General features: G+C 38.1%; 1 protein-coding gene across 1 annotated transcript in view; it reads left to right on the forward strand.

The window, feature by feature from the left end:
• Positions 1 to 2,441: 2,441 nt before the first annotated feature.
• The window catches only part of LOC136885565 (proline-, glutamic acid- and leucine-rich protein 1), an 84,815-nt gene continuing 59,721 nt past the window's right edge, over positions 2,442 to 27,535 (forward strand). Inside the window, exons 1-4 of the mRNA XM_067158210.2 lie at positions 2,442 to 2,679; positions 11,025 to 11,089; positions 14,989 to 15,140; positions 23,970 to 24,073. Of these exons, the coding sequence (XP_067014311.2) occupies positions 2,569 to 2,679; positions 11,025 to 11,089; positions 14,989 to 15,140; positions 23,970 to 24,073 (432 nt within the window). The 5' untranslated portion in view covers positions 2,442 to 2,568. The remainder of the gene's footprint in view (positions 2,680 to 11,024; positions 11,090 to 14,988; positions 15,141 to 23,969; positions 24,074 to 27,535) is intronic.

A 27,535-nucleotide genomic window follows, 5' to 3' on the forward strand; every position in this document is an offset into this window, starting at 1 on the left:
TACGTCTAGAAAGAAAGTGTTATTGAGATATTAACTTCGAAGTTGCTAAAGCAATTCTGGATAAATGAATGAAGAATTATTTAAAAGGTTATTATTCAAAGACTGAAATTAGACATATAAACAAGGTGTGAAATGGACTGCTGTGAAATGGCTTGATCTTTCATTTATGCATTACTTTTTTAGCTTTAGCATACCTGCCTGAAATCTTACGGTTGGATTTGTCTTTTTTCCTCATGTAAAAACAATGTATCATCACATTAAGACATTTGTCAATAAAAATATCGGCACATTCCTTACACATATGATGCAATGAATTAACATTTAATAGCTGGACAATTTTCCTCTTAACATGAAGCCTACCAACAGAAAGAAAATCTATACAATCCCGGCTTTAATCTGAGAAGAGGGATAAAAGAAAGAAAAGTTTGAAAATGTTGTCGATAGTGATGCTTTGAGGAATATTTACGTACAATTAGAGTAAAAATGTAACATACCCTTGGCTGTATAGTCGTGGATTTTTAAAGTCGCTGGCCTGGAAATGATCTGAACAGATCTTATAATTCTTATACAAGCGTAACGTCCCTTCTTTCTTGTACACTTTATCCAAATCGCTTCTGTGACATTTCAAAACCCACAGATCACACCTACAACACATCGGTATTGAAGGTTAACTGCTGCACTATACAATAAAATATGCGTATTATATTTTAACCCCGTTAAAACATGGGTCGAGCAGGTCAGAAGATTATGAAGTACTATAAAAATCTCTGTCACTGGAAGAATATATATGCAAACACAATATTACTTACATGTTCTTGTCACGAGGGAACCTGAAGAACGAGCGCGCATTTTTCTCTACTTCGTAATTACTGCAGCCAAATACAACAAATACCTTTCCCCTCATGTTGAGAGGAGATATCAAGGAATGACACACGCTACTATTCAATTATGTCAACTCCCTGAAAACGCATAAATAACACCAAAAACTTCACACAAAAATACACGTGCTCTTATGACAGAATCAGTACCGTTCAGGTCTATCCGCTAGAGTGAGCTCCAATATTTGTCCCTCCATTTCTCGCTCAGTGTCGTGTATTGTCTCTACTGTATTTGCAGTTACTGCAGTACAGTAGGGCCCACGAGAGTTGAAGTCTGACGTTTAGCGCCACCGGCGAGAAAAAGTTGACTAACGCTGTTCGAAAATGGCCTGTTGCTATGGCAACGATAACAGAGTTGCAACATTTTAGGACGCTATCACCACGTGGATTGACTTGCTCTCAGTCGTTTTTGTGATAGTATTCCGAATGGTACTGTGTTAGCTGTGCTAGTCGTTGCTGCTTAATGTGTATGTTTTCAGAATATTATGTTAGGTGTTAGTTTATTTCTTTAAGTTTATCGGTGGCTAGTTGTTCAGTTTTCCTAGTTTTGTTCGTCTGTAGATGTTAGCGATCTTGTAGTGTGACTATAGTGTTAGTGTGAAGTACTCCATTATTCGTTAAGAATCCGTGAGTTTTATTTGATCGGTTCTTTTGAGTGTTTAACAATGACTTCCAAGTCGAAAGAAACGCCAAAAAATACAACTGGCCGAGGTGTGACTGTTCGAAGCCAGGGAAGAGAAATGATTGTGTCAGTGACAGTGACGGTGACAACGAGCAGGATAGTACAGGAGATGATATCGATGGGATAGAGCCCCTTCTAGATGACTGATTGCTGTCGGCAGAGCAGTGAGTACTTTTTATTTTTACAAATATCTCGGTTCAGTGCTTTGTGTACATTGCATGTCTGTACATTTTATTGCTATTTTCTGAGCAATTACAGGGGAAAGTCCGAATATCTCCTTAATTCCATCATTGTCATTCATATTCTGACTGATTTCTTTTCTCGATGAAGTATCGTCTTCCTATTGTGTTTATTATACCGTAGTTTATTCCCGAATTGTACAAGTACCGTTAACAATCGGCGTTAAATAATAAAAACTATCAATGTGGGTAGTGTTGTTCTATACTGTAATTAACATGTGCATTTGTTGAGGTTATTGTCAGAAACTGATGTTTTTGTTAGTGATTATGAAATCTTTTATATATACGGTACCGTATCGATAATGTCGTGTTCTGTCTTAAATGCTGGAATTATTAACACGAGCTTAGGAACCGGTCAAGGGTAAATGAATTGCATTAGGCCTAGGCCTACATGTTTTATTAAACACTCAGCCTGTCTGAAAGGTGGTAGACCGCGAATTGAGGTAACTATGACAACGCAGCGTACTTCGTAGTTACAGCTTTCGCCGCTCACCTGTCAGACTTCAACTCTCGTGGGCCCTACTATAGTCGGTTTTATTAATCGATTGTTCGGTGTGGAAGCAGTGTGGAAGTGTTGGCAACATTGATGGAATGTTGCGCATCCTGCACGTCTTGCACATGTGAAAGCAATGCGAAGCCCAGTAATCTAAAAAGAAGAAGATATTGAAGTTTTGAAATGACACTGATTCTCTTTGGGAACAAGTTGAATTAGTTGAATGAAGCATTTCTTGGATTGCCGAAGAATTCATGTTTTTAGTCCATAATAGATATGGAATCAGCATTCGAGATATTTGAAACACTCTCAAGTTCTGACACTCACGATGAATGCTTTATGCAGATTATTAAAGCATGCGAAGATCATAAAGCTCTTGCCTTAAAGGTAAGGTAGTTTTGTTATTCAGAGTTCTCTTTCGTTGTTTTCTGGCTTACTTTGTATTGCTATGGTTCATGTTTGTGGGTTACTATCGCCGCGTCCTAGTTCGTGAACCATGGGCAACGGCTGAGTGGCCTAGTAAGTGGTCCTGAGAGTCGGGAATGGGAGTGGGCATATTCTGAGTCATGGCCCTCCTTGTGCTCAGGCGGCTAGGACTATACAATTCACCGGTGGTCCACCCGTTAGAGGAGAGATCCTCACCTGGACTATGTGCAAGTAGGGTAGCATCCTGCTTCATGAATTTACCGAGCTCAGAACATTTTAAGCAAGCCTCAGACCTATGGGAGTAACGGAGTCCCACTCCCATTTGACAGGCGAGGGACTCCTTGGGAACAACTTGGCGAACGAAATGGAATTCGATGGGGAGCTATCAATATTAATGGGGCTTATGGAAGAAGGAAAGTAGAACTGGCTGAGTCAGCAAAGAGGATGCATTTGGATGTGCTAGGAGTAAGAGATATTCAGGTAATGGGAGATAACGAGGAAGAGATAGGAGATTATAAAGTGTACTTGACGGGTGTTAGAAAGGGAAGGGCAGAGTCTGGGGTAGGGCTCTTTATCAGGAATACCATTGCGCGCAACATAGTTTCTGTTTGGCATGTAAATGAGCGAATGATGTGGGTAGATTTGTCAGTTGGAGGAATTAGGACTAGAATGGTGTCCGTGTATTCAACATGTGAGGGTGCAGATGAGGATGAAGTTGACAAGTTTTATGAAGCATTGAGTGACATCGTGGTCAGGGTCAACAGCAAGGATAGAATAGTGCTAATGGGCGATTTCAATGCGAGAGTTGGGAATAGAACTGAAGGATACGAAAGGGTGATTGGTAAATGTGGGGAAGATATGGAAGCTAATGGGAATGGGAAGCGTTTGCTGGACTTCTGTGCTAGTATGGGTTTAGCTGTAACGAATACATTCTTCAAGCATAAGGCTATTCACCGCTACACATGGGAGGCTGGAACTTGACAATAGGTGCAATGAGTATGGTATGAAAATTAGCCTCTCGAAGACTAAATTGATGTCAGTAGGTAAGAAATTCAACAGAATTGAATGTCAGATTGGTGATACAAAGCTAGAACAGGTCGATAATTTCAAATATTTAGGTTGTGTTTTCTCCCAGGATGGTAATATAGTAAGTGAGATTGAATCAAGGTGTCGTAAAGCTAATGCAGTGAGCTCGCAGTTGCGATCAACAGTATTCTGTAAGAAGGAAGTGAGCTCCCAGACGAAACTATCTTTACATCGGTCTGTTTTCAGACCAACTTTGCTTTACAGGAGCGAAAGCTGGGTGGACTCAGGATATCTTATTCATAAGTTAGAAGTAACAGACATGAAAGTAGCAAGAATGATTGCTGGTACAAACAGGTGGGAACAATGGCAGGATCCTACTCGGACTGAGGAGATAAAGGCTAATTTAGGAATGAACTCGATGGCTGAAGCTGTACGCATAAACTAGCTTCGGTGGTGGGGTCATGTGAGGCGAATGGAGGAGGATAGGTTACTTAGGAGAATAATGGACTCTGCTATGGTGGGTAAGAGAAGTAGAGGTAGACCAAGACGACGATGGTTAGACTCGGTTTCTAACGATTTAAAGATAAGAGGTATAGAACTAAATGAGGCCACAACACTAGTTGCAAATTGAGGATTGTGACAACGTTTAGTTAATTCACAGAGGCTTGCAGACTGAAGGCTGAAAGGCATAACAGTCTATAATGATAATGTATGTATGTTTCTATTACTGCTGTGAGCCGAGTCGTGAATTCGTCGTCTTTCATCACCTGTTTTTTAAAATTATGGAAACATTTTCAGAACTTTACAAATATAATTTCTTCTCGTGTTGGGAAGTTGTAAGGGGGAATGGCGCCACTATAAGGTTAATGTCACTTCGTATTAATATAGTTTAATGTAGTATGTAACAAAATACAGAATATAGTTCCTTATTATAATAGTTTGTGCAGTACTGAGTATAATTAGGTGTTATACGTAATATGTTGGCCATGATCGTTAAGGCGCTGAATTCTAAAACGGTCAAGCCGCTTCGAGTCCCGTTGGTCAAAAAAATTTCACCATCAGAATGTTGACCGGCAGGGTAGGGAAGGTGGTGGTTTACCTCCGCAGTGCTCATATGGAGTGAGGCATATGACGCTGTTGATGGTGATTCGTCCGTCGGATGGAGACACTAAGCCTTGAACAGCCCCCTTGGTGCTATTCGACAGGAGTAGGCTATGTGCCGGCACCGGGTTTCACTATCATATATCACGTCATTCATTTCATTAACTCCTCTGAGGTTGACATTAGTAAGGGCATCCAGTCATAAAAACGCGCCACGACAGATTCATCTCACCTCATACCTGACCCCGTTGGGAAATGGGACAAGGGTTGGACAAACAAAACATAATTTCTAGGTAATTAGTGTGTTTTTGTGAAACGGTGACTGTCGCTGTATGGCCCATGCCATGAGGGTTATTCCGTCATACGAATGGGGTAATAACGCCATCAGCAAAATTAATGGATAGGCCTACATACCGATAGTCTTGGATGTCAAGGGCACTATTACGATAGACGCTACATATCTAATTACACAAACCTAGTTTTCAGGAGAATTTTGACCACTGCATTCTGCATGGGTTCACTTATAGCAATATGTGCATTTATACCACAATCCATTTTTTTTTTCCATCTCATATTGTCACCCCTCTGGCAAACTAACGATTGTGCAAATTGTCAAAAAATTAGGAGAGCTGAAAGAAGTTGATTACCCATGTCAAACCAATTTTTATATTTCATGATTGGTTTTATGTGTTAACCATACAGAATTAGCTGCAGATGTGAGACTTTGTCAGAGGGTAGACATTATATGAATAATAAAATCTAGACCAAAACTTTAGAATTACACGTTTCCTAGTTTGACACTTTCGCTAGTTTGCCATAGTGGGGACAATATAATACATAGTTTCTTTTGCTTCATTAAATCTGGCTTTCGTAGGAACAGATGTAAGAAATTCTCTTAAATAAAACCATAAACCCAATCTGGACCAGCCAGCATTGCTGTTCGGTTGAAATTATGAGCAAACCCATTTGCTTCTGCCGGATCAAATGCCAGACGACTCAGTTCTGCGATGGAAAAGCCATAAAACATATGTGATAAGAACAACTGGTGATCGCGAATTTCTTTCTCTTGTTCTTCAGAAATTAAAGGTTTTCACCCCATTGCTGGAAATTATTTACTGTCTTTGAGCTTATCTACTAATGTTGTTCTTCTAATGTTGTTCTTGGTAGGTTGAACATCTTAGGCACCCTTTCAATAGACTGGCCGTCATTCACTGCTTTAATAGCTTTCGGCAAATCCTCTGCAGTCCATTTAGCCTTTTCTGTTCTTCTCAGTCTATATCGAGGCCACCTGTGGCGGCATTACCCCGTACCACATGGTTGTCTTTGGATTGAAATGCTGCCTACCCACCAAATTGAGCAAAACAAAGGATTATTATAAAATATGTAATATTGATCATACTTTTATAAAATATAACTGTAATTTGACGATCGCTAATTTTAACTACCCTTACCTCAGTTTATTAATGTCTCAAATTGAGATGATAAAGGATGAGTTTAGATTTTTAATCTCCAAGTAGAAACAAGTTTGCTTACAGGAAACTGACATACTGTACCTTACAGTGTTTCGGTACTCATCCGCTAGAGATCACACTTATTCGCACACATGTTCGACGCACGGTTATTCAAATTTAACTGTTGGCGGTAGTGCCCACAGTGGCAGAATTTCCCCGCCTTTCCCTAATTCCTGTTCTACCGGCAAGTTAGTACGGTATCCTGAATTACTTTAAAAGATCCATTTTTTAAATTTTGCTCCAATATTTCAGCATAAATGTAAGGCTTGCCGAATTTTTATCTTTAATAGCATGATTTGCTAATCGTTTACTATTAATTTTGCTATTTTGATTGAACCAAATGACTTAGTTCAGGTTTTATTACTGTCGCTTGAACTGACTGTTGTAGTAATAATGTTATAGTTATCTAGTTCACACAATTCATTAATTCTGTGTTTCGAATCCCCAAAGATTGCCTTCCCACCAGTTGTCACTTCGAATATAAGCCTATGTGTACGGGGTATTGGTGGGGGGGGGGGGGGATATTGAGCAAGAGGGCCTTAACATTACTGTTAGAAATTAAATTAGCAACTAGTGAAGGAAATTGAATAAAGCTGTAGCAAAGATTACTGAGCGAGTTTGCAGCTATGATCAATATTTGTAAGAAGAAAGTGAGTTTAAAGACCAGATGCTATGATTGTTGATATTAAGAGTTGGAAACAATTGCTGGAGGATATTCAAAATGTGATAAAGGCTAGGTGAAGAATGAACTGGATGCAATATACTTTTGAAATTGGTGGTAGTGATTCGATCGCTGGTATTTCTGAAACAGTAAAAGCATATACAAATTATGTAAAGAAATATCTGAAGTAGCAGAGAAGAGGTCCTATAATGCTTGTCAGGTACCCACCAACCTGCCCCTAGAAGAATACTGTACTTACTAACATAGTAGGACCAAAGTCAGAGACACTGTAAATGAGCCAGCTGTGTCTATTCTGTGTGTTGCTAATGACCTGCTGTGATGAAGGCAGGTTTGCTATTGTCTTGGATGGAACTTTTGTCAAGTCTGACATCAGGCCTGCCACATTCGATCAGTCTTAAGAGAAGGGTAAAACTTCCATACCTTGTAGGCAAAACTAGGGTTAGAAATCCAACATGGTGCAGCTTGGACGACATCGCATAACGCTCAGAAGGCTCGCCATTATTGGTGTGCAAGGAAATGTGGTCTGGGGGCGTAAACCCCCATTTTAGAGCTGCAAAGCGATCCTCAGGCCTCTAATATCCCACGACAAAACAGTTTGTCTGAATTGGTTAAGTCCAGCTAGTGACAAGACCATTGGGCTGGCGTAAGCAAAGTTAGTGTGTGACATAAAGCCACACAGCACAAAAATTGTAAAAAGTGACGGAACGTAATCATGACCCGGATAGAGCAAACACATCCCGCACACGCCATGGCAATTTCCAAATTCGCAGCTGTCCTACTTTTACCGAATGTGGCAGGCCTATCGCGATGCAAACTTTATCGGAGACAATATGGAACTTGGTTGCATTGTTCCGATTTTCAGTCTCGGTTTTAATTATTTTGCGTGGATGAGAATACTTCTAGGGACTGGTTGGTGGGTCTCTGTCAAACATAAAGAAAGGATATTTCTTTTCTACTCCTTAAGGTATTGCTGCACACCATTTTTTTTTTTTTTTTCTCTCTCTCCAAAGTAAGCTCCCAGTTTTAAATTTTCATGACATGAGCTCTAACCTAAGCAGACCAATGGTCTAACCAAACGGCATTTATGGTGTAATCCAGACGTGCCATTGAACTGGATTTGTCCAAATAAGCAAATAAATTCAAACATGTTGCAGTCTAGACAACTTAACTGTTTGAAGTAGCAGTTCCGGAACATTTTATTATAATTGAATCGATCGGAGCAAAAGGCATTATGTCAAAATATGCACTTTTTTTTCTAACTTTGAGATTTAAGACGGAGACGCATTGAACTGTGGAAAAAACGATTATGTCAGGCCACTCCTTGTGCATGCGATGGAGAAAACCATTATGTCATTGACAGCTTACCTTTCAGCGCCGAACTTCTTTAAATCTTCCCCCTGTGGGTAGGGGATGCAGAGGAATACACCCATGGTATCCCCTGCCTGTCATAAGAGACGACTAAAAAGGACGACCAAGGGATGATCGAATTAGAACCACGAGACTACTTGTAATTAATACAATCCACAGGGAACACCATGGGTCACCTTTACTTGCGAGTAGTACCACTATGTTAGGTTCACAAGAGATTTGTGATTAGTAGTAGCAGGGAGTGAATCAGGATGGAATTTACAGTGCCTGTGATTAGTACCACTACATGCAGAACACTACGGGCTTACGTTGCCTGTAATTAGTACCATTATGTGAGAAACACCACGGGTCTGGGCGTTGCCTGTGATTAGTACCACTATATGAGTGATATCGTGGGTCTGCCTTGCCTTGCCTATGATTAGTACCCACTATGTGAGGTACTCCATGGGATAGTAAGAGTCACTGTGAGGAACATCATTGGTTTGCGTTGCCTGTAAGAGGCACCACAATGTGTGAAACACCCTAGGTCTGCATTGCACGTGCGTATTACATTACCTGTGAGTAGTACCATAATATGCGGAATACCGCAAGTCTACGCTACTTTTGATTAGTACCGCAACATGACAAATACCATGGTTCTACTTTACTAGCAATAAGTACCATTATGAGGGTTTGATTACCTGGATTTTGGACCCATTTAGACAACAAGCATCATCGATTCAGGACTGTGCTTTAGAAGTAGTGCGTTGGTCAGTAATACAATTGATGATAGTTTCTGGGAATGTGGGGCATTGCGGGTCGGACCCACTGATTGTTTTAAATTTATATTCACCCATTCATTCTTTGTCATCATGTTTTGAATTCTGGTCAATGGATGATTTTGAATTTTTAAATTGTCATGACATTACATTTCATGTCATTTTGTACCATTAGGGGCTGATGACCTAGATGTTAGGCCCCTTTAAACAACAAGCATCATCATTGTCATTACATCTTTCTTTTAGTGTGGCAGCGCTTGTGTTACCTGGGCTCCTCACATGTTTTCTTCTGAGACCCACACATTACACTAACGAAAACTAGAACTATGCTTCCTTTGTTCTTCTTATAAGGACTTTTTGGATCTCTTCTGCATCTTTCAAACAGTTCAGATATTTCAGTGACAAACCAGGAGTAGTAGAAGCTTCAATTTTCATAGATTCTCCTGTAAAATTTGCATTCCTTCTAGGAAAACCTCAATTTCCTGCAATGTTGCAAGACAAAGCTGCATTGGAAAAGTGCCAATACAGACTAAAAAAATTACAGGACATTAAGAAACTAGTTAAATACGTGGAACCCTCGGCACTGAGTTTTTATGGCGAACTTTTAGTATGGCCAATTACAGTGTGTGCTGAAAATTAAGACATTTAAAAAGGGCCAGGAACTCTTGGATTACCTATCAAACAGCCATGTTTTGAATGTTTTATTGTTTGTTCTTGTATTCCTTTTTTAGTAGTACTTCTTTCATTTCTTCTTCTTTTATGACCACATAGGATCACTTTAGTCAGTCTGTCGTTCAGGTCTCTTTGAAGGGATTGTTCGGGCTTTGCAGTCTTCTCAGTACTTCTTCAGACGCTCCGATCTTCATGCCCTTTCCTCAGTTGAAAATATGCGTGTTGTTGGTTTGTTTTGTGTAAGGGTAAAGCGGAGGTTTGTATTCTTGAGTTTTGTATTCAATTTTATCTTATTTGTGGTGTCTTCTGTTGTAAGGCCTATTTCCTTCAGATCCTCTCTTACTTCTCTGATCCATTTACATCGTATTCTTTTAGTAAAGCATTTCTAATTTTTATTGTTAAGTATCATAGGAAGCCTTAAATTTTGAAGTAGTGATAGTAGGTACAATATGTGGATCTGAAAAAATTTGCACCCTTCAGAAACATTACTATTTGTCTGGGAGGAAATTTCAGTTCCAAAATGGTTTTGAATAAAAAATGTTAAAAAAAAAGGCCGGGCTGAGTGGCTCAGACGGTTAAGGCGCTGGCCTTCTGACCCCAACTTGGCAGGTTCGATCCTGGCTCAGTCCGGTGGTATTTGAAGGTGCTCAAATACGTCATCCTCGTGTCGGTAGATTTACTGGCACGTAAAAGAACTCCTGCGGGACTAAATTCCGGCACCTCGGCGTCTCCGAAAACCATAAAAGAAGTGGGATGTAAAACAAATAACATTATTATCATTATTAATCCAAAAACTAAATAAATTTACCTTCAAATCAGTAAATTGGTCTAATGTTAGTTTATTTGCCTTACGAAAATGGAAGTTCGTAACTGAAAGGAATTGTCATTTTTAAAAAATATCTGTTATATAACAGTTATGATACACAACTGCATACTCTGATATATAACCATTGGTAATCGTCTATAACACTGCATACATGTCTTTCGCGTACTGACCATCATTTTGAAACTACAACTTTTTACCCTCTCCTGAAGAGTTGCAATTAAGTGACATGTCTTTTAGCTCCGACCGATTCAATTGTGAGAAGGATTTTGTAGAAAGATGTTCCGAACTAATTATTCTTACTTTTATGGTTGTAGGGTTTTATTATACATTTAAAAAAAATTGACACTGTTATTTCTTTTCAGCCCCATAATAGAATTCAGCCAATTGTTGGACATATCAATAGAAAACTTAACAGTCCTTCAAGTAGGTAAGTATGATTCCAATCAATGTTAAATGTTTTCATGTGACTAGAGAAATTTGTTAATGCTTAGGGATGGTGTTTTTTAGTTTTGAAATCAGAAATTTAGAATTTTGATTTGTACATTTAGCATTTTCTAGTGTTCGTTGTGTTTTGAAGGAAAAACATAGACATTGAGTTAATTCTGATGAATGGACCTAGATAGGATTGCCATATTTTGACAAGGACACCTCTTTCAACAATGAATGAACCATTATCCAACATTTTAATCAATTATGCCAGAATTTAATAACAAATTACAAGAATCTCTGTGCTTTATTGATTGTATATAAAACATGTTGCAAATTTTTTACTTGCTTATCATGGCGCTATCAGTCAGGGTGCCTTTTGGCTGCACTCACAATTTCTCGCCAGCTGTTGAGATTGTGTGCCAGTAAGTGCCAATCTCCCATTAATCCTCCAGCAGTCACGTCTTCCATCAGCTGATATCTCCGATGCCTTCTGGGTCTCTTCAACAGGGGCTTTCTTCCCGGACCCTCTTAAATGCTTTATCATCAGGCATGCACTCTCCGTGTCCAATCCACTGAACTAGTCTTCCTTTGATGACTTGGTTAGTACTTGCTTTTCCTCAATAATAATGCAGACATTTCAATTTGACGCCATCTGGCTGTCTGCTCGTCAATTTCGACATTCTGTTTTACCATAGGCCTACTAGATGGCAGACAGAATAAACCAAAACTCTCTTGGGCGTCTGTAACTGAGATTTAATGAATTTTGTCGGGTAAACACCAAATATGTCGCCAGAGATTTTTTACATGCCGACATTGTACGACATAGTGTCGAATGAACTTTTTTCTGCCCTTCAAAAATTCCGCTACCTCTGCCGGTTTGAACCCGCTCTTTTGGGATCTGGAGGCCGACACTCTACCACTGATCCACAGGGGCAGCTAAGTTTTTCTGCAACAAGAGTGGGATACATGACAAAGTCATCAAAGTGATAGATCATTTTTGTTTGCTGGGCTCAAACATAAGTGATAAATGTCTCTAGCAGTTCAGAGATCCGCCGACTATTAGCACGTGGCAGCGAAACATTCCAAGGCCTTCAGATGTATGTGTTCATACTAAGGTCTGAATGGTTAAGGCATAAGTCTTTCCCATAGTAACATATGGGTGTGAAAGCTGGACCATTAGAAAAGTGACATAAACCGCATTGATGCATTTGAGCCTTGGCATTGAAGGATTTACCAAAAGCCAAGAAGACGAACAAGTGCGTCATTCATAATATTAATCCAGGTGTATATCTTGAGGCATTCGTTACAAGGTTACAGCTATGTTATTTTGGGCATAGGCCTATTATAAGGCAGTCTGAATCCTGGGAGAAGGCAATCATCGGGGAATGGTGGAAAGGACTCAAAGATGAGGTTGGCCGGCATTGAGAAGGATAGGTATCATCAACTTGCAATGATCCTTGCAACATCTTAAAGACCTTGTAGGAAACAAATGCACCTGGAGACACTCCATTCATGCAGTCGCCAGGAGTCGACGTAGACTTGATGGCGTCAAGTCAGCAAGCATGGATGTCTGCATTGCTTCACAGTCTCCAAACTCATTAGATGGATTCAGGACCATAGTTTTGCCGTAGTACCTTCTTCTCAAAAAATGTAATGTGATGCCGGTCAAGTTTGGTGAAGGACCATGTCTTAGAGCTGTACAATAACACTAGACGAATAACAGTTTTGTAGAGGTGTATCTTCGTAATATTTAAGAGAAGACGTGACTGAAAGAAAGATGGTTAAGAGAGAAGTATGTAATTTCTGAAGATCTGATGTAACTCTGGACGTCTGTCTAGACACATTGGCGCCCAGGTATTTAAAGTCTATGGCCTTCTGAAAGATTCTGTCACCAACCCTGATGCTGTCAATTCCAGCATGCTAAATTATGTGATCATAAAATATATAAATTAATTCAAAATACTGTACTTCAGAAACAAAATTAAAATTACGGAAATCTTCCTGGCATTTCCCTTTTGGCATTTCAATACAGATTTAAAGACAAGCTACAAAAGAAAATAGTATAATCTGTAAACATCAGTACTTAATGCACATTGCATGTTCCATTATTTCATAATGATTCATATGATTTGTAAAATCTGAAAATGGGTACTGGTAACTGCAAAGAGAGAATGGTTTTTTTTGTTTGAATGTTATTTTATACAGCAAGCAGATATCGTCCCCACTCTGGCAAACTAGCGAAACTGACAAACTAAGGAATCTGTAGTTCTGAAGTTCTGGTCTACATTTTGTTATTTATATATTGTCTACCCTCTGACAAAGTCTCACATCTGCAGCTCGTTCTGTATGCTTAACACATAAAACCAATAATTAAATATAAAAATTGATTTTACATGAGTAATCACAACTTCTTTCAGCTCTCCTAACCTTTTGACAATTTGCAGATTCGTTAGTTTGCCAGAGCAGGGACGATATCATATTACTTGCTGCTGGTGGAACTGGCCAGAGACAGTATTTCCGGTTCATTGAAACTGTATGTTGCTACCTCCTAGAAGGTATTATCCATTTAACATAGAAAAATTCCGTATGTCTGTATAACAAAGATTCTAAATGTTTCAATTTTTATTTTTATTTATTTATTCTACCACATTTGTCCCTAATTTATCTGATGATCTTGCTGTTAATTCGCATAAGAAATACGGTACCTTAATTGGAGTTCAGATGGTGTCTTCAGCTGCCACTTGGAATGCTAGCACTGTGCTAGTGTACAGTGAGCCATCTGGTGACGAATTAGCATACAACTTACTCTAGACGAACGGTAAAGCGGTCTTAAATTCAAACCTTCCTTATTAGAGAAGTCTTCCGCATGAACAGGCGACATCCCGTGAAGAAGCGAAGCAAAGTTCCCTGTGAAAAATTAAAGAATTTAATCTTGTTTTCATAACACGTTGGAAGCCCAAAACCTTGTATCGTGTCTATTTTAAATGCCGCTGGCCTGCATGATGTTAGTCTAGAATATTATAATTTTGCTTTGATTGAATAAATTGCAGAAAAACCAATGAATTTTCAAAACTATTTGGGGAGGGAGTATGACGTAAGGGAAAGTTAACTGACAAACTAGCCAGCTGAGCTCTCGCCAGTGACAGAGTATTACACCACTTTTCATTCTGTGCTAGACTGGTGAGGAAGCACTGTTGGAAAATGTCATTAAGAAGAGTTCCAAACAACTTGATGTATTTAAGGATATAAATAGAATTTAAACATGAATGTTTGTACACTTCTAAATTTTAGTGTGTCCGCCTTCGTAGCGTAACGGTTAGCACTGTTAGCTGCCGTCCTCGGGGGCCCGGGTTTGATTCCCGGCTCTGCCAGAAATTTAAAAATGGCAGGAGGGCTGGTATGTGGTTGGAATGGTACATGCAGCTCACCTCCAATTGACGTGTGCCTGAAAAGAGCTGCACGCCCTCGGGATGAGGACACGAATTTACTTTAACATTTAGTGTGGTTTGATAGAATCTGATGTTCTTTCAAAAACAAAACATTTCATTCTGTTTTTAATTAACTTGATTCTTTTTCAAGTATAATACTGTTTTGTTATATGTTTTCCTTTTTTTAAGGTAGTTTCTAAATTTATTAATTCAAAATTAGTTTCACCAGACTGAAGAACTCGACAGTTATAACATTTTGGAATTGGTCAGTAATTTTGGTCAAAGTGCAACTTTTAAAGCTTTTAAGCATGTGCATTGTACACAGTGACAGTGCTTATTCAGTGGATTGTATCAGTGAAAAAATACATTGATATATTCTTCTTTTTTTTTTTCTGGAAATTTTAAAAGTTTCATTCGAGTTCTTTAAGTAGAGGATTTGCAGGTAATGAAATTGTTGTCCATTTTCTAGAGCTGATGGCTTGCAGTTGCTGAAGGCCTTACTTCCACAGTGTTCAGATGAAGTTTTTTCAGAGAATGCTACATCATGGATGGCTCAATGCGTGAAAGGGATAGAAGGCCATGCCAAGCAGAAGACTGGTCAGATCTCATACGAGACCTTGAGTGAGTACATTTATTAAAGGAGATAATGAAATGGAGTTGTCAGTGCAGACTCCTTTGGACAGTCATAAAATGTTGCTGTTTAGTAGAGAATAGAGGGATTAGTAAATTTATGTACACTGAAAGCTTTATTTAGTGTTCCTCTCTGGCAGTCGTTCTCTCAAGGGGAGGTCACAATGTCTGCATCACCGATTTTGTTCAAGCATTGTAGGATTGTAGTACTACATGACAAAAACACACTGGCAAAGTAGTAGCGCGCAACTCTCAAACATTTTCAAAAAAAGCAATTTTGAAAATGCCGAAAAAAGTTAAGAGAGGTTTAGCATGCCAGGTACCAACAAGCGAGAGACTATGGCATGGTGGTTGAGTGGTTAAGGTTCTCCACTTCAGTTATGAAGATGGCGAGTTCGAGTCGCGCTGCTACCAGCTTCTTACCCCTCTTTTCCCCCTTGTTTTCATCTATTACAAATTTTTCTTCTAATACTCTCAAAATATATTTTAAAAATTTCTTTCCCAGTAATTCGCCTCTTCTGTAATTTCTACAGAGTCGCTGGGATCCAGTAAGTGATTTATATAAAGACGTAGGCCATGGCCCTTTTCAGCTGTTTATTTATTACTTGCTCTCCCGGGGCCCCATTTGCACTTTGCGTAACTTCACATTCGAGAACACTTTCGTCCGAACAAAATTCAGTGTGCGAGATCTCCATACCGGTCGAACTTATCATAAGCATGTCTGGTTACATCGCTCTCAACCGTTACACGACACAACGCGGTCAGACAGTGACTAACTGCTGCTCTCATTCTCAACACGAGGGAAAAGGGCGATCAGGAAATGTCAGGGGGAAAAAAAGTTGAGACGAGCGTGACTCGAACTCTCCATCTTCATAACTGAAGTGGAGAACGTTAACCACTCGACGACCGTGCCACAGTCTCTCACTTGATGGTACCTGGCATGCTAAACCTCTCGTAACTTTTCTCAACATTTTCAAAAGTGCTTTTTTCGGAAATTTTCGAAAGTTGTGCGCTACTACTTTGCCAGTGTGTTCTTGTGATGTAGTACTACCAACCTACAAAGTTTGAACAAAATCAGTAATGCGAACATCGTGACCTCCCCTTGTCAGACTCATTAGCACTGCGAACCGCGTTATGTGTTATTTGAGACCCTGACTGTACTGTAAAAGCATGTAAAATGTTTTTTGGAATTCAGGATCGGGTATTTTAACCTTCATTGGTTAATTCCAGTGGCCCGGGGGCTGGGTGTTTGTGCTGTCCCCAACATTCCTGCAACTCACACACCACACATAACACTATCCTCCATCACAATAACACGCAGTTACCTACACATGGCAGATGCCGCCCACCCAAATCGGAGAGTCTGCCTTACAAGGGCTGCACTCGGCTAGAAATAGCCACACGAAATTATTATAGTGTGTATATCCCTGATTTATTGAATTGGTTGTCTGTGTTAATCTTGCGTGAATTTGCGAACGTATTATTATTATTATTATTATTATTATTATTATTATTATTATTATTATTATTATTATTATTATTATTGTTAGTACGGTACGCTACTTGAATATTGAATTTCTTAAATGTGTTAGCCAGATTGTATGAATGCCTGTTCCTATATGTGAATACTACATGTTTTTTCCTTTTCTTTCTGTTTTTCGAGATATGTTTTTGGTTTATTGATGATACTATTCTCTACTTTATTGACATAGTTCCTTGTGTAACCATTGCTTTTTGCTATATCATAAATTGTCATTTCTTTTTTAGGTTCTATTTCTGAGAGTGGTGTGTTTATTGCCCTGTTGATTAAGCTTTAAAAAGTGGCCCTTTTATGCTGTCCTGGATGGTTGGAATCATTTCTAATTATAGTATTGGTATATGTTGGCTTTCTATATATTTGGTATTCAAAATGGTTATTTTACCTAGAGATTGTTATATCCAAGTAATTCAAGGATTTGTTCTTTTCTGATTCTATCGTGAATTTAATATGTTTATCCATGTTATTTAAAATGTCCAATAGTTCATCTGGTTTTAGAATTTGTTAGTTAATAATCACGAAAACATCATCTACATATCTCTGCCACAGCTCCAACCCTTGTATTTTATCTATTATCTTAATGGCCTCCAGGTGATCCAAATAAATATTTGCTAAAATACCTGACGCAGGTGAACCCATTGCCACCCCCTTTTCCTGTTTGTAAATTTTATTATCAAATGAGAAGTTATTCTCCAGTGTGAAGGTTAGAATTTGTATAAATTCTTCGATTTCTACTTTATTTAACCCACTGTATTGAAACAGATTCTTTCTTATGTTAATTGTTTCTATTATTGGTATGTTGGAGTATATATCTATAATGTCAAAGCTATGAATGGAGTTATTTTTAGTTAGTGTGATCCTCTTTGTTTTATTACAAAAGTCTATGGTGTTTATTAAATTATTATTATTATTATTGAACCTAAAATGTTTCTTAAGAAATTTATGTATAAATTGTGCTAATTTGTAAGTTGGACTTTTTTTTTTTTTAAGTTAACCACTGGTCTGATCGGTACATTCTCTTTATGGATTTTCGGCTGTGCTCTTAGAGTGGGTAGTCCTGGGTTCATAGTTGTCAGTACTTTTTTGTCTTTGGCATAGAGTAGAAAATTGGTTTCATTAAGGATTTTTTTCAGTTTCTTTTGTATGGTATTGGTTGGGTCTGTTGAAAGAACTTTAAAGTTATTATTATTTAGAAAATCAGTTGTTTTATAATGTAGTCATCTTTATGTAATAAGACAGTAGTGTTGCCCTTATCTGCTTTGGTTACTATAATCTCATTCTCTTTGATTTTCTTGTTGAGCTGTTGTATGTTGTAATGTGTTTTGTCTGATTTTATTTCTTCTTGTTATATTATTTTGGGTAGTTTATTCTTTACCTCATACTTAACCGCCTCTTGTTGGTCGACTGGGATATTGGTTATAGCTAATTCGGTTTCTGCTACCATTTTAACTACCTCTTTCTGTATTTCTTTTTTTTACTGTAATGCCAGTTGTGTTTTAGGCCCTTTTCCAAGATTGTTAATTCTTCATTATTGAAATTGATTTTGATCAAATTTTTAACTGGTGGATAAAATATTTTTTCAGTGTTTTTTGGATTAGCTGTCAAATTGGGACGTTTGTAATTTTTTTCCCCAAGTAACTTTTCGTATTTGTTGTCTAGTGTTATCTGTTTTCTCTTTAGAGTGTTGAGCATTGATTGTTCTATGTTAAGTTGAGCTGAGTCCCATGCTATGGAAGGAATTACTTTCGTAATTTTCAGGTGTAGTTCGTAAAGTGTATTATTTAATTTAGCCTTTTTGAAATATAAAAATTTAATTTTGTTTCTGATCCAAATTTGATTGTCTTTAGTCTGTGTTTTTCTTTCATGATAGTTTGCTTTGCCTTTCTTTTGAAAGGTTTTTAGATGTTTTGGAATTGAATTTTGTGTAATGCATTTTTTGAGGAATGTTATATCTTTAGAAATGCTTGAAGCTTTGATTTTGATGTTCTTAAATTTATTAATTAAGGTAAGGTTACTTGGTTATCACCTGAACTTTCATTCAACAGTTCATCAAAATATTGGGCCCATCTTTCTAGTATTGCTTCCTCACTGCCCAGTATTATACCATCTTTATCTCTACACAAACTTGTTCTAGGTTGGAAATCCTTACGACTTTTATTTAAGTTCTGATAGAAAGCTCTCGCATCACTCATCCCTATTACAAGTTGTCCATTTCATGACCGTATCGATGAGTATAATCAAGAAGTTAGTATAAATAACCACCTAATCGATCATTCATCCCTTTCAACCGTTCCATTTCTTCTAATTCTTTCCTCTTGTACTGTCTCTTTTTCTTCTTGTGCAATCTGTTTCCTTCTCTTCTGGAAGTTCTATACTCTTCCACTGCTTTTCGGGTGTGGTTCCTCTGTTGCATTCTCTTGTATGCTTCATTTTTTAAGGTTGTTGCTTGTGCACACTCTTCATCAAACCAATTGTTGTGCCAGACTTTCTCTTCCCTTCCTAAAACTTCATTTGCAGTTTTTAATAGTGCGTCTTTAAGATTCTTCCAGATTTCATGAATACTCTCACTGTTAGTTAAATCGGTCAGGGCCTCATTAAGCAAGCTAGCATATCTGAGAGCAGTTTTGAGCTCCTTCAGCCGAGCACTGTTGAACTTTCTTGCATTAGATCCTTGTACCTTTCTTGTATTAGATACTCGGCTTCTAATCGTTGCTACCACAAGGTAGTGGTCGGAGTCAATATTGGCCCCCCTATAACTTCTAACATCTATCAAATTAGTGAAGTGTCTTGCATCTATTAGGAGGTGGTCAATTTGGTTAAAAGTACTTCCATCTGGAGACTTCCATGTCATTTTATGTATGTCCTTTTGATTAAAAGTTGTACTTCCCATTACCATATTTCTCGATGATGCAAAATGTATAAGCCTGATTCCATTATATTAGAAACATCATGCAAGCTATATTTTCCAATACAAGGTCTGTATTTGTCTTCTCTTCCTATCTTCACATTAAAATCCCCGAAGATTATTTTACAGTCTGCTCTTGGGCATTCAATATAAATTTCATCCAATTCATTATAAAATGAATCTTTATCTTCGTTGCTCGTCTCTTCAGTTGGAGCATGTGCACAGATAAGACTGTAATTTAAGAACTTCTCTCTAATTCTAAGTCTGCAAAATCTATGCGATTTTGCCCGAAACTCCATAAGATGTTTTATCTGCTTATTGACAATAAAACCAGTACCAAACATGTGATCCTTCATATGGCAGGTATAGAATACCATGCGATTTCTCCTCTTTATCACTCCTTCACCAATCCATCTCACTTCTTGAATAGCAGTAACATCTAGTCGTTTCTCATCCAGCTGATCGAGCATCTTTCTTAGGTTTTCAGCTTAGTAAAGAGTTAAAACATTCCACGAACCAAATTTCAAGTCCTTTACACGTTTGCGAGTTCATTGTAAAAGGTAAAAAGGTCAGGCTGGCTATTTCTTCTTCAGATTTTGTAACGAGAAACTAAGACTATGAATGTCCATATTTATTACCTACACTGAAAAGTGTTGAAAAAGATCCACTGGAAAGCGTGAGGAGTTTTGCACTACTCGACCCATTGTGTGTGTAAAAGTCAGCGTAAGCAGGTGAACCCACACGTATACATGGGCGCGTTTTACACCTGCACCGTCTGAAAGAGGCTCGAGTGACTTGTGTGTATAAATTAGGCCTACTTTACTTACGTGTCTAACAATGTACGTAAATTAGGCCTATTGTACTTACGTATACAGGTGATATGTTGGTGCTTAATTTTATGTTCATAAATGAATTGTGTTACTACGTACATAAATTAGACCTATTGTACTTACGCATAGTGGTTTGCAGGACGTTCAGTTACTGAGAAGAAGAAAGCTAGACAGTTTCTTCTTCTTCTTCTTCTTCTTCTTCTTTTATGACCACATAGGATCACTTTAGTCAGTCCGTCGTTCAGGTCTCTTTGAAGGGATTGTTCGGGCTTTGCGGTCCTCCCAGTACTTCTTCAGACGCTCCGATCTTCGTGTCCTTTCCTCAGTTGAAAATGTGCGTGTTGTTGGTTTGTTTTGTGTAAGGGTAAAGCGGAGGTTTGTATTCTTGAGTTTTGTATTCAATTTTATCTTATTTTTGGTGTCTTCTGTTGTAAGGCCTATTGCCTTCAGATCCTCTCTTACTTCTCTGATCCATTTACATCCTGTTGTGGTATTTTTTGAGACGAGATTGTGTTGTACTAGTTGTTTCAGAAGTCTCGAGTCCTGCATCCTCATGATATGTCCAAAGAATCCTAGTCTCCTCTTACGCATAGTATCTGTAATGGGTTCTAGCTCTTTGTACATGACTTTGTTAGGTATTAACCGCCACTGTCCATCTTTCTGATATTTTTTGTTGATACAGGTTCTTCCAATCCTCCTTTCAATTTTCTGAAGTCTGTCAGTCTTTGATTGTTTATTCGGGTAAAAGAGTGTTTCTGCTGCATATGTAGCTTCCGGTTTTATAACTGTGTTGTAGTGTTTTATTTTTATATTTATTGATAGACATTTCTTTGTGTAGATATCCCATGTTAATTTTTGTGCTTTAGCTAATCTATTTGTTCTTACTTGGATTGAGATTTTTTCATTTAAGTTATGTGTTATTACTTCTCCAAGATATTTAAACTGAGTTACTATTTTGATTTTATTACCATTTATGGTGACTTCTTTTAGCTGTGTTGGTTTTTGGGGCATAATTTCTGTTTTTCCAAATGATATTTTGAGGCCAATTTTATTTGCAATGTTTTGAAGTTCTGATATCTGGGTTTTTGCTTCTTTTATGTCCACTGCTAGTAATGCTAAATCGCCAGCAAAACCCAGGCAATTTGTTTTGATTTTTCGGCCAATCTTTATTTTGGGGGGACATTTTCTAAACCATTCCCTCATTACCATTTCTAGAGCACAGTTAAATAATAGTGGTGAGAGCTCATCTCCCTGCCGTAGTCCAGTTTTAATTTCAAATGTCTCTGATGTTTCACCCCTAAACTTCACTTTTGACTTGGTGTTGGTGAGAGTCAATTTTATCATGTTTATTAATTTGGGGTGTAGTCCAAGGTGTCTTAAGATTTTAAACAGAGATTCTCTATGGATGCAATCATAAGCTTTCTTGAAATCTACAAATGTTATCACCAGTTATCACTAGACAGTTTATAGATGATAAAAGATTAAAAGTTTATTGAGAAAGTGGATGCTAAACCACACATGAAACGTGTGCAAATCGCCCAGATGATGGACTTTCCTGTTACAACTTTAAATATAATTGTCACAGCCATGTATATTTCACATTTCTAAGAACGTTTTCCTTGAAATTTTACTATGTTGGTGTTCTTAAAATGTATTATTTCTTTATTTTATTATTATTATTATTATTATTATTATTATTATTATTATTATTATTATTATTGCTGCGCTTTTGTGGCCACATTGGACCACTGCAGTCAATTTCTGTCCGGTCTTCTATGATGTTTTATGTTTTTTACTTTCTGTTCTTCCAGTATTTCTGCATTCTATCTGATCTTCATTGTCGTTCTTCTGAAAATACCCTTTTAGTTTCTTATCACTTTTTGGTAGGAATCTAATTTTACTATTCTTCAGTTTATTTACTTTGTTTGATTTGTTCTTTAAATCCTCCAGTGTTATGTCTAATTCATTCATGACTTCTTTTAACCAGACAGGTTGTTGTTTTTGTTTACAAAGCTTCTCCAAAATTCTGCAAAAGTCAGCGTAAGCAGGTGAACCCGCACGTATACATGGGCGCGTTTTACACCTGCACCGTCTGAAAGAGACTCGAGTGACTTGTGTGCATAAATTAGGCCTACTTTACTTATGTGTCTAACAATGTACGTAAATTAGGCCTATTGTACTTACGTAGGTGTTCTCAACAGATGACCAAACAATGATATACTTTTTTATGAAATCTGTTACAGGTTCTATTTCCTGATATACTGCTGTATTTGGGATGATACGCCATTCTCCTTTTTGGTACTTCTTATTAATGCATGTTCTTACTACTCTTTTCTATTTTTAAAATTTTGTGTATGTTATTCTTTTGGCTTAGTTTAAATGATGTTCCACTTCCATAAGCTATTTCAGGTTGGACTACAGTCTTATAACGTTTTAATTTTGTAAATATTGACAAACATTTCTTGTTGTATGTATTTCTGGTTATTTTTTGGGCTCTGGATAATATATTTGTTTTCTCTGTCCAAGAATTTTTTCATTTAAATTGTATGTTATACTTTCTCCAAGGTATTTAAATTGTTATACAATTTATATTTCATTCTCACATATCAGAACACTGCTTATTAAAAAGGGTCTATTGCCATTATTTTAGATTTTTCAAATGAAATTGTTAATCCTGTTTTTTTCAGCAATAGTTTGGAGGCTTGTAATTTGATTCTGAGCTTCATTAAGGTTATTAGCTAGTAATGCTAAAATATCTGTAAATCCTAAGCAATTTAGGCTAATTTCATCGTTAGTGTATCCAATTTTTATATTTTTATTCTCTTTATACCGTTCCTTCATCAAGTATTCCAGGGTGCAATTAAACAAAAGTGGTGATAATACATCACCTTGTCTTAGTCCTGTTCGGATTGTGAATGCTTTGGATAATTCTCCTCTAAACTTCACCTTTGATTTAGTATTTGTTAACGTTAAGCTTATCATTTTAGCTAATTTAGGATGTGATTTCTTTCTTTATTTCATTAATTATAATTGTAAACACTTGTTTCTTTGTTTTCATCATAATTATTTTTACGTTCAAACCTAACCTTAAATTTATCAGCAAAATTATTTTTAATTTTTTAGCACGTTCCCTCTTTATGACCCTTTTTTTTTTGGTCCCCACAAAAACGTCGTTACCAGTTTTGACTGTAATGTGTTACCATACAATGAGTTTCACATATGATGAGTGAGTGAAGTAGGGATGGCGATGAAGTTCTTTATCTCGTTTAAGATGCTGCTGCTGAGGACGTTGACAGGGAGACTTAGTTCTGTCACAGCATAATGTAGACTAACTTAGCTATGCTATTTCTGAAGAGTAGGCTGGGACCTTTTCATTTGTTTAATTTTAAGTTTTTATTTTAAGTTATTTTTACATGGTTACAGAGAAGTGTTTGGTTTATGACAGGCCTTTGAAAATAGGAGGGGGGGGGGGTCTACAGCTCTCAGCTGATTGGGAACCACTGTTATTTATATAGTAACTTTTGAAACTACGTGTACCTTTCTTTCAGAACTGTTACTGGAATCGGCTGCTCAGTTACAAGAGTTGACAAAACCTGTGGCCACTACGGTTGTTCCAAAGATTCTTGATCTTCTACAAAATACTACTCATCAGGTATAATTCTTTATTTATATATATATAATTTTTAAACCTATTATTTCAGGTATTGCAGGGGCAACCCTGACTCACTTTTGGCTGAGGGGGAGACTGAAGGGGGTGACAACCACAAAATCCCTAGCTGATCCTCTCATTGCTTCCACATTTGCATGGTTCCTCACTTCCATCTTTCCCATCTGACCTTTATCCGCCTCCATAGTGTAACATTTAGCACTGTTAGCTGCTATCCTCAGTGGCCTGGGTTTGATTCCCAGTACTGCCAGAAATTTAAGAATGGCAGGAGGGCTGGTATGTTGTTAAAATGGTAGATGCAGCCCACCTACATTGGGGGTGTGCCTGACTAGATGCACCACCTCAGGACGAGGACACAAGTTTACTTTATCTGACCTTTGTTGGCGAACGTTTGTTCCCTTACCTCTGTGGTATTAAGTTTTGGAAGAGGGTAAAGGAGTTTATCATTTTCAGATCCTTTCCCTTTCTTTTGCTGATGCCTTTGTTCCCTCTAGAGTTAAGACTTCTGTATTGGCATTTTGTGGATGAATACCAAGTCAACATTGTTCTCGTGGAGATTCCTTGATAAATGGTCACAGTTAGATTGACGAGAGCCTTTGATGTTTATTGGGCAAATTTTTGCCAGGACATCTTCAAAAGATAATCTGGCCGCTGAATGCTCATGTTCAATTCAGTAGTGGGAATTCTTATCCAAATATCACATGGAAGGATCAGGAGAAGAATGGAAGTTAAACACTATTCCTCAGATTTGGTCCTTTTTAAAGATATGCAGCCCTGCACGTGGTTTTAATCTACGGTACAACTGTAGGATGAACGATCCATGCAAGAGAGATGGAGGCATGCCGGAACATAATTGTCTTTTGTTAATATTTTTTAAATGCTCCCCATGCAGTGTTCGTATCAGCTTTATTTGCAACAAATGGTTACTAACTGCACAGTCCTGAAACCATGGTTATGATACAGCCTTTCTTTATTGGTCTGCACACTTCCTGGTTAGTGACAAAAAAATATTGGTCTGACACGTCGGAGGTGTTTAGCAAATAGCCGTGCAAAAGCTTGGGGGGTGGGGAGGCCTCTGTTTTGTGTCGGCCATTGGCCTACAGTGTTTATGGACTTGTGACGTATATGGTGTTTCAGTTAGGATCATTTAACTTGAAGCTGGCTGTTACATCATTTTTCATAAAATTCATCCAGTGGTAGGGGGTGTTCGGCGGAGGTTTGTGGTTAATGGCGCAAAATTTCTCGGCTCTTTGTTATGAAAGTAAGTTTCTTTTGTAGCAGTTGGTGGAATTATAGCATTGGCAATGAACACATCCCTCCTCTACAAGTATTGTGACATTCTCCTTTTGCTTTTCTAACTGAGCCAGAACTTGCTATTACATGTCTGCCAAACCCTTTGAAATGTGCACACCAATTGACCCTATGAATTACACTTCCACACCATTAATAACAGACTTACTGAGACTGGGACAGGTCACTTAACTCTTTGTCATCCCTAATGCTCCAGAGTGCTCGAATATTATCACCCGCCTACCGTGCTGAACGCTCCAGAGCACTCGTCACACTCATGTTCATTAGAAGTGTATTGAGGGAGATATTGAAGGGTCTTGTAAAACCATACTGTATTCCCTTGACTCAGCAAGCTGTCAGGACCTTGTTGACAGCATTTCCTGGGTATATTTCCCAAGCAGACCTACTTTATAAACATCGTCTTTAGTTAGAGATTATTCTTATTCAAGGTCACACCATGTCGTCTAATCGCGGAGTTGGGCCGAAAGGTTCTTATGCGTCAACAAATTCAGATTCTGTGAATGATGGTACAGAAAAACAAAAAACGGTCAAGGCAATAAAGAAATAGAAATTGCTTGTCCTCGTGCTGTCATAAATACACAAAACATAGGATGGCATGGACATCAGTGATCAGAAAAGAGAATGCTATGCGGTTGAGCGATCGTCTTAAAAATTGTGGAAATTTATTTTTCATTTTGTGATCAACGTGTGCATTGTGAGTAGTTTCGTTCTTTATGATATGAGTAATCGACCAACTCTCACAGCTCATGGTAACAGACAGCTGAACTTCCGGCACAACTTGGTGCAACAGCTGATTGGGAACTTCATGTCTCTCAAAGGTACGGGCATGAAAAATTTATCCATCAGCTGTCCATCCCCTAAATTATTTCATTCTCTTGTGAAGATACCTGCTTGTGCCAAAGAGTGTGCTTTGTGTTTACAAATGAAAATAGGCCAGCTTGTGGGAGAGGCAAAGAAACAACATTCAAATGTAAGCAGTGCGATCTACCACTGTGCAGGACGGGGTACTATTTGGAATACCATCCGGAGCGAAATGTGGGTACTCAAAATTGGGGTGAGTACACATTTATGTGCACTAATCCTTTAGGAACGAAATGCAAAAGAAATTATATTTATATTTATTCGTTTGACTTCTAGTTATTTTCTCTTAAAGGGTGGTATTTTAGCTGCTGTGCCTATTGGGATTTAAAGGACTCCGTCAGAAAACACAGTAATTACGGCCGGGCATCCGCCTTTAAATGGGGTACGGCAAAGGGATAAAAGTGACAAATTTGTTTTCTTCCATACTAGAAGACATATTGCAGAATAAATACTAGGTCTTGCCAGCTAAGGTATAAACAGAGATAAGATCTTTAAAAGGATCACATTATAGGATAACACAATAGCTGATCAGTGTGCGAAGAGTTAGAAATACAGTAGAATGTCTCTTGGTTCAAGCCACTGTCGGCAGCCCTGTTTTATGGTTTCCCATTTTTATACCTAGCAATGGGGCCGTACCTTAAGGCAACAGTCACGTCCTTCCCACTGAGCGAGTTGCTGTACGGTTTGGGCCATCTACCTGTCAGCTTGCATTCGAGATATAGTGGATTCGAACCCCACTGTTGGCAGCCCTGAAGATGGTTTTCCATTGTTTCCTATTTTCACATCAGGTAAACACTGGAGCTGTTCCTTAATTAAGGTCACAATCGCTTCCTTCCCACTGTTAGTCCTTGTTCATCCCATTTTCACCTACCTCATGATGGTGCAACATAAAGCAAATTATAAAAAAGGTCTTTTCTCTATCTGTCTTTCTTATCACACACTTCCTCCTAGATTGAACATCTGACATGATGGCCCATCTAGGAGTGTTGATGCCCACTTTTTTAATGAAACGGGAAAGCAAAAATGAGCTCTTGGGGGCTGAAAAGAGAAATTGACATAGGCTCTTTTCTCATTGGTCCTAGTCCTTCTGTTTGAAGATGTTCAGGCTGTCTTTATGTTTTTATGTTCTAATGTTGGTCTTTTCCTCCTCTTTGTACTGCTCCCTCTTTGCACTCTTACGTGTCATGTTTATCCTGTCGTATTTTCTTTTTCGTGTCTCTCCCCAATACCCCCCAGTGTCTCTCTGACTTGATTTGACACTTGTTCATTCCTTTT

Source organism: Anabrus simplex, chromosome 14 (assembly GCF_040414725.1).
Source record: "Anabrus simplex isolate iqAnaSimp1 chromosome 14, ASM4041472v1, whole genome shotgun sequence".
Classification (NCBI taxonomy): Eukaryota; Metazoa; Arthropoda; class Insecta; order Orthoptera; family Tettigoniidae; genus Anabrus; species Anabrus simplex.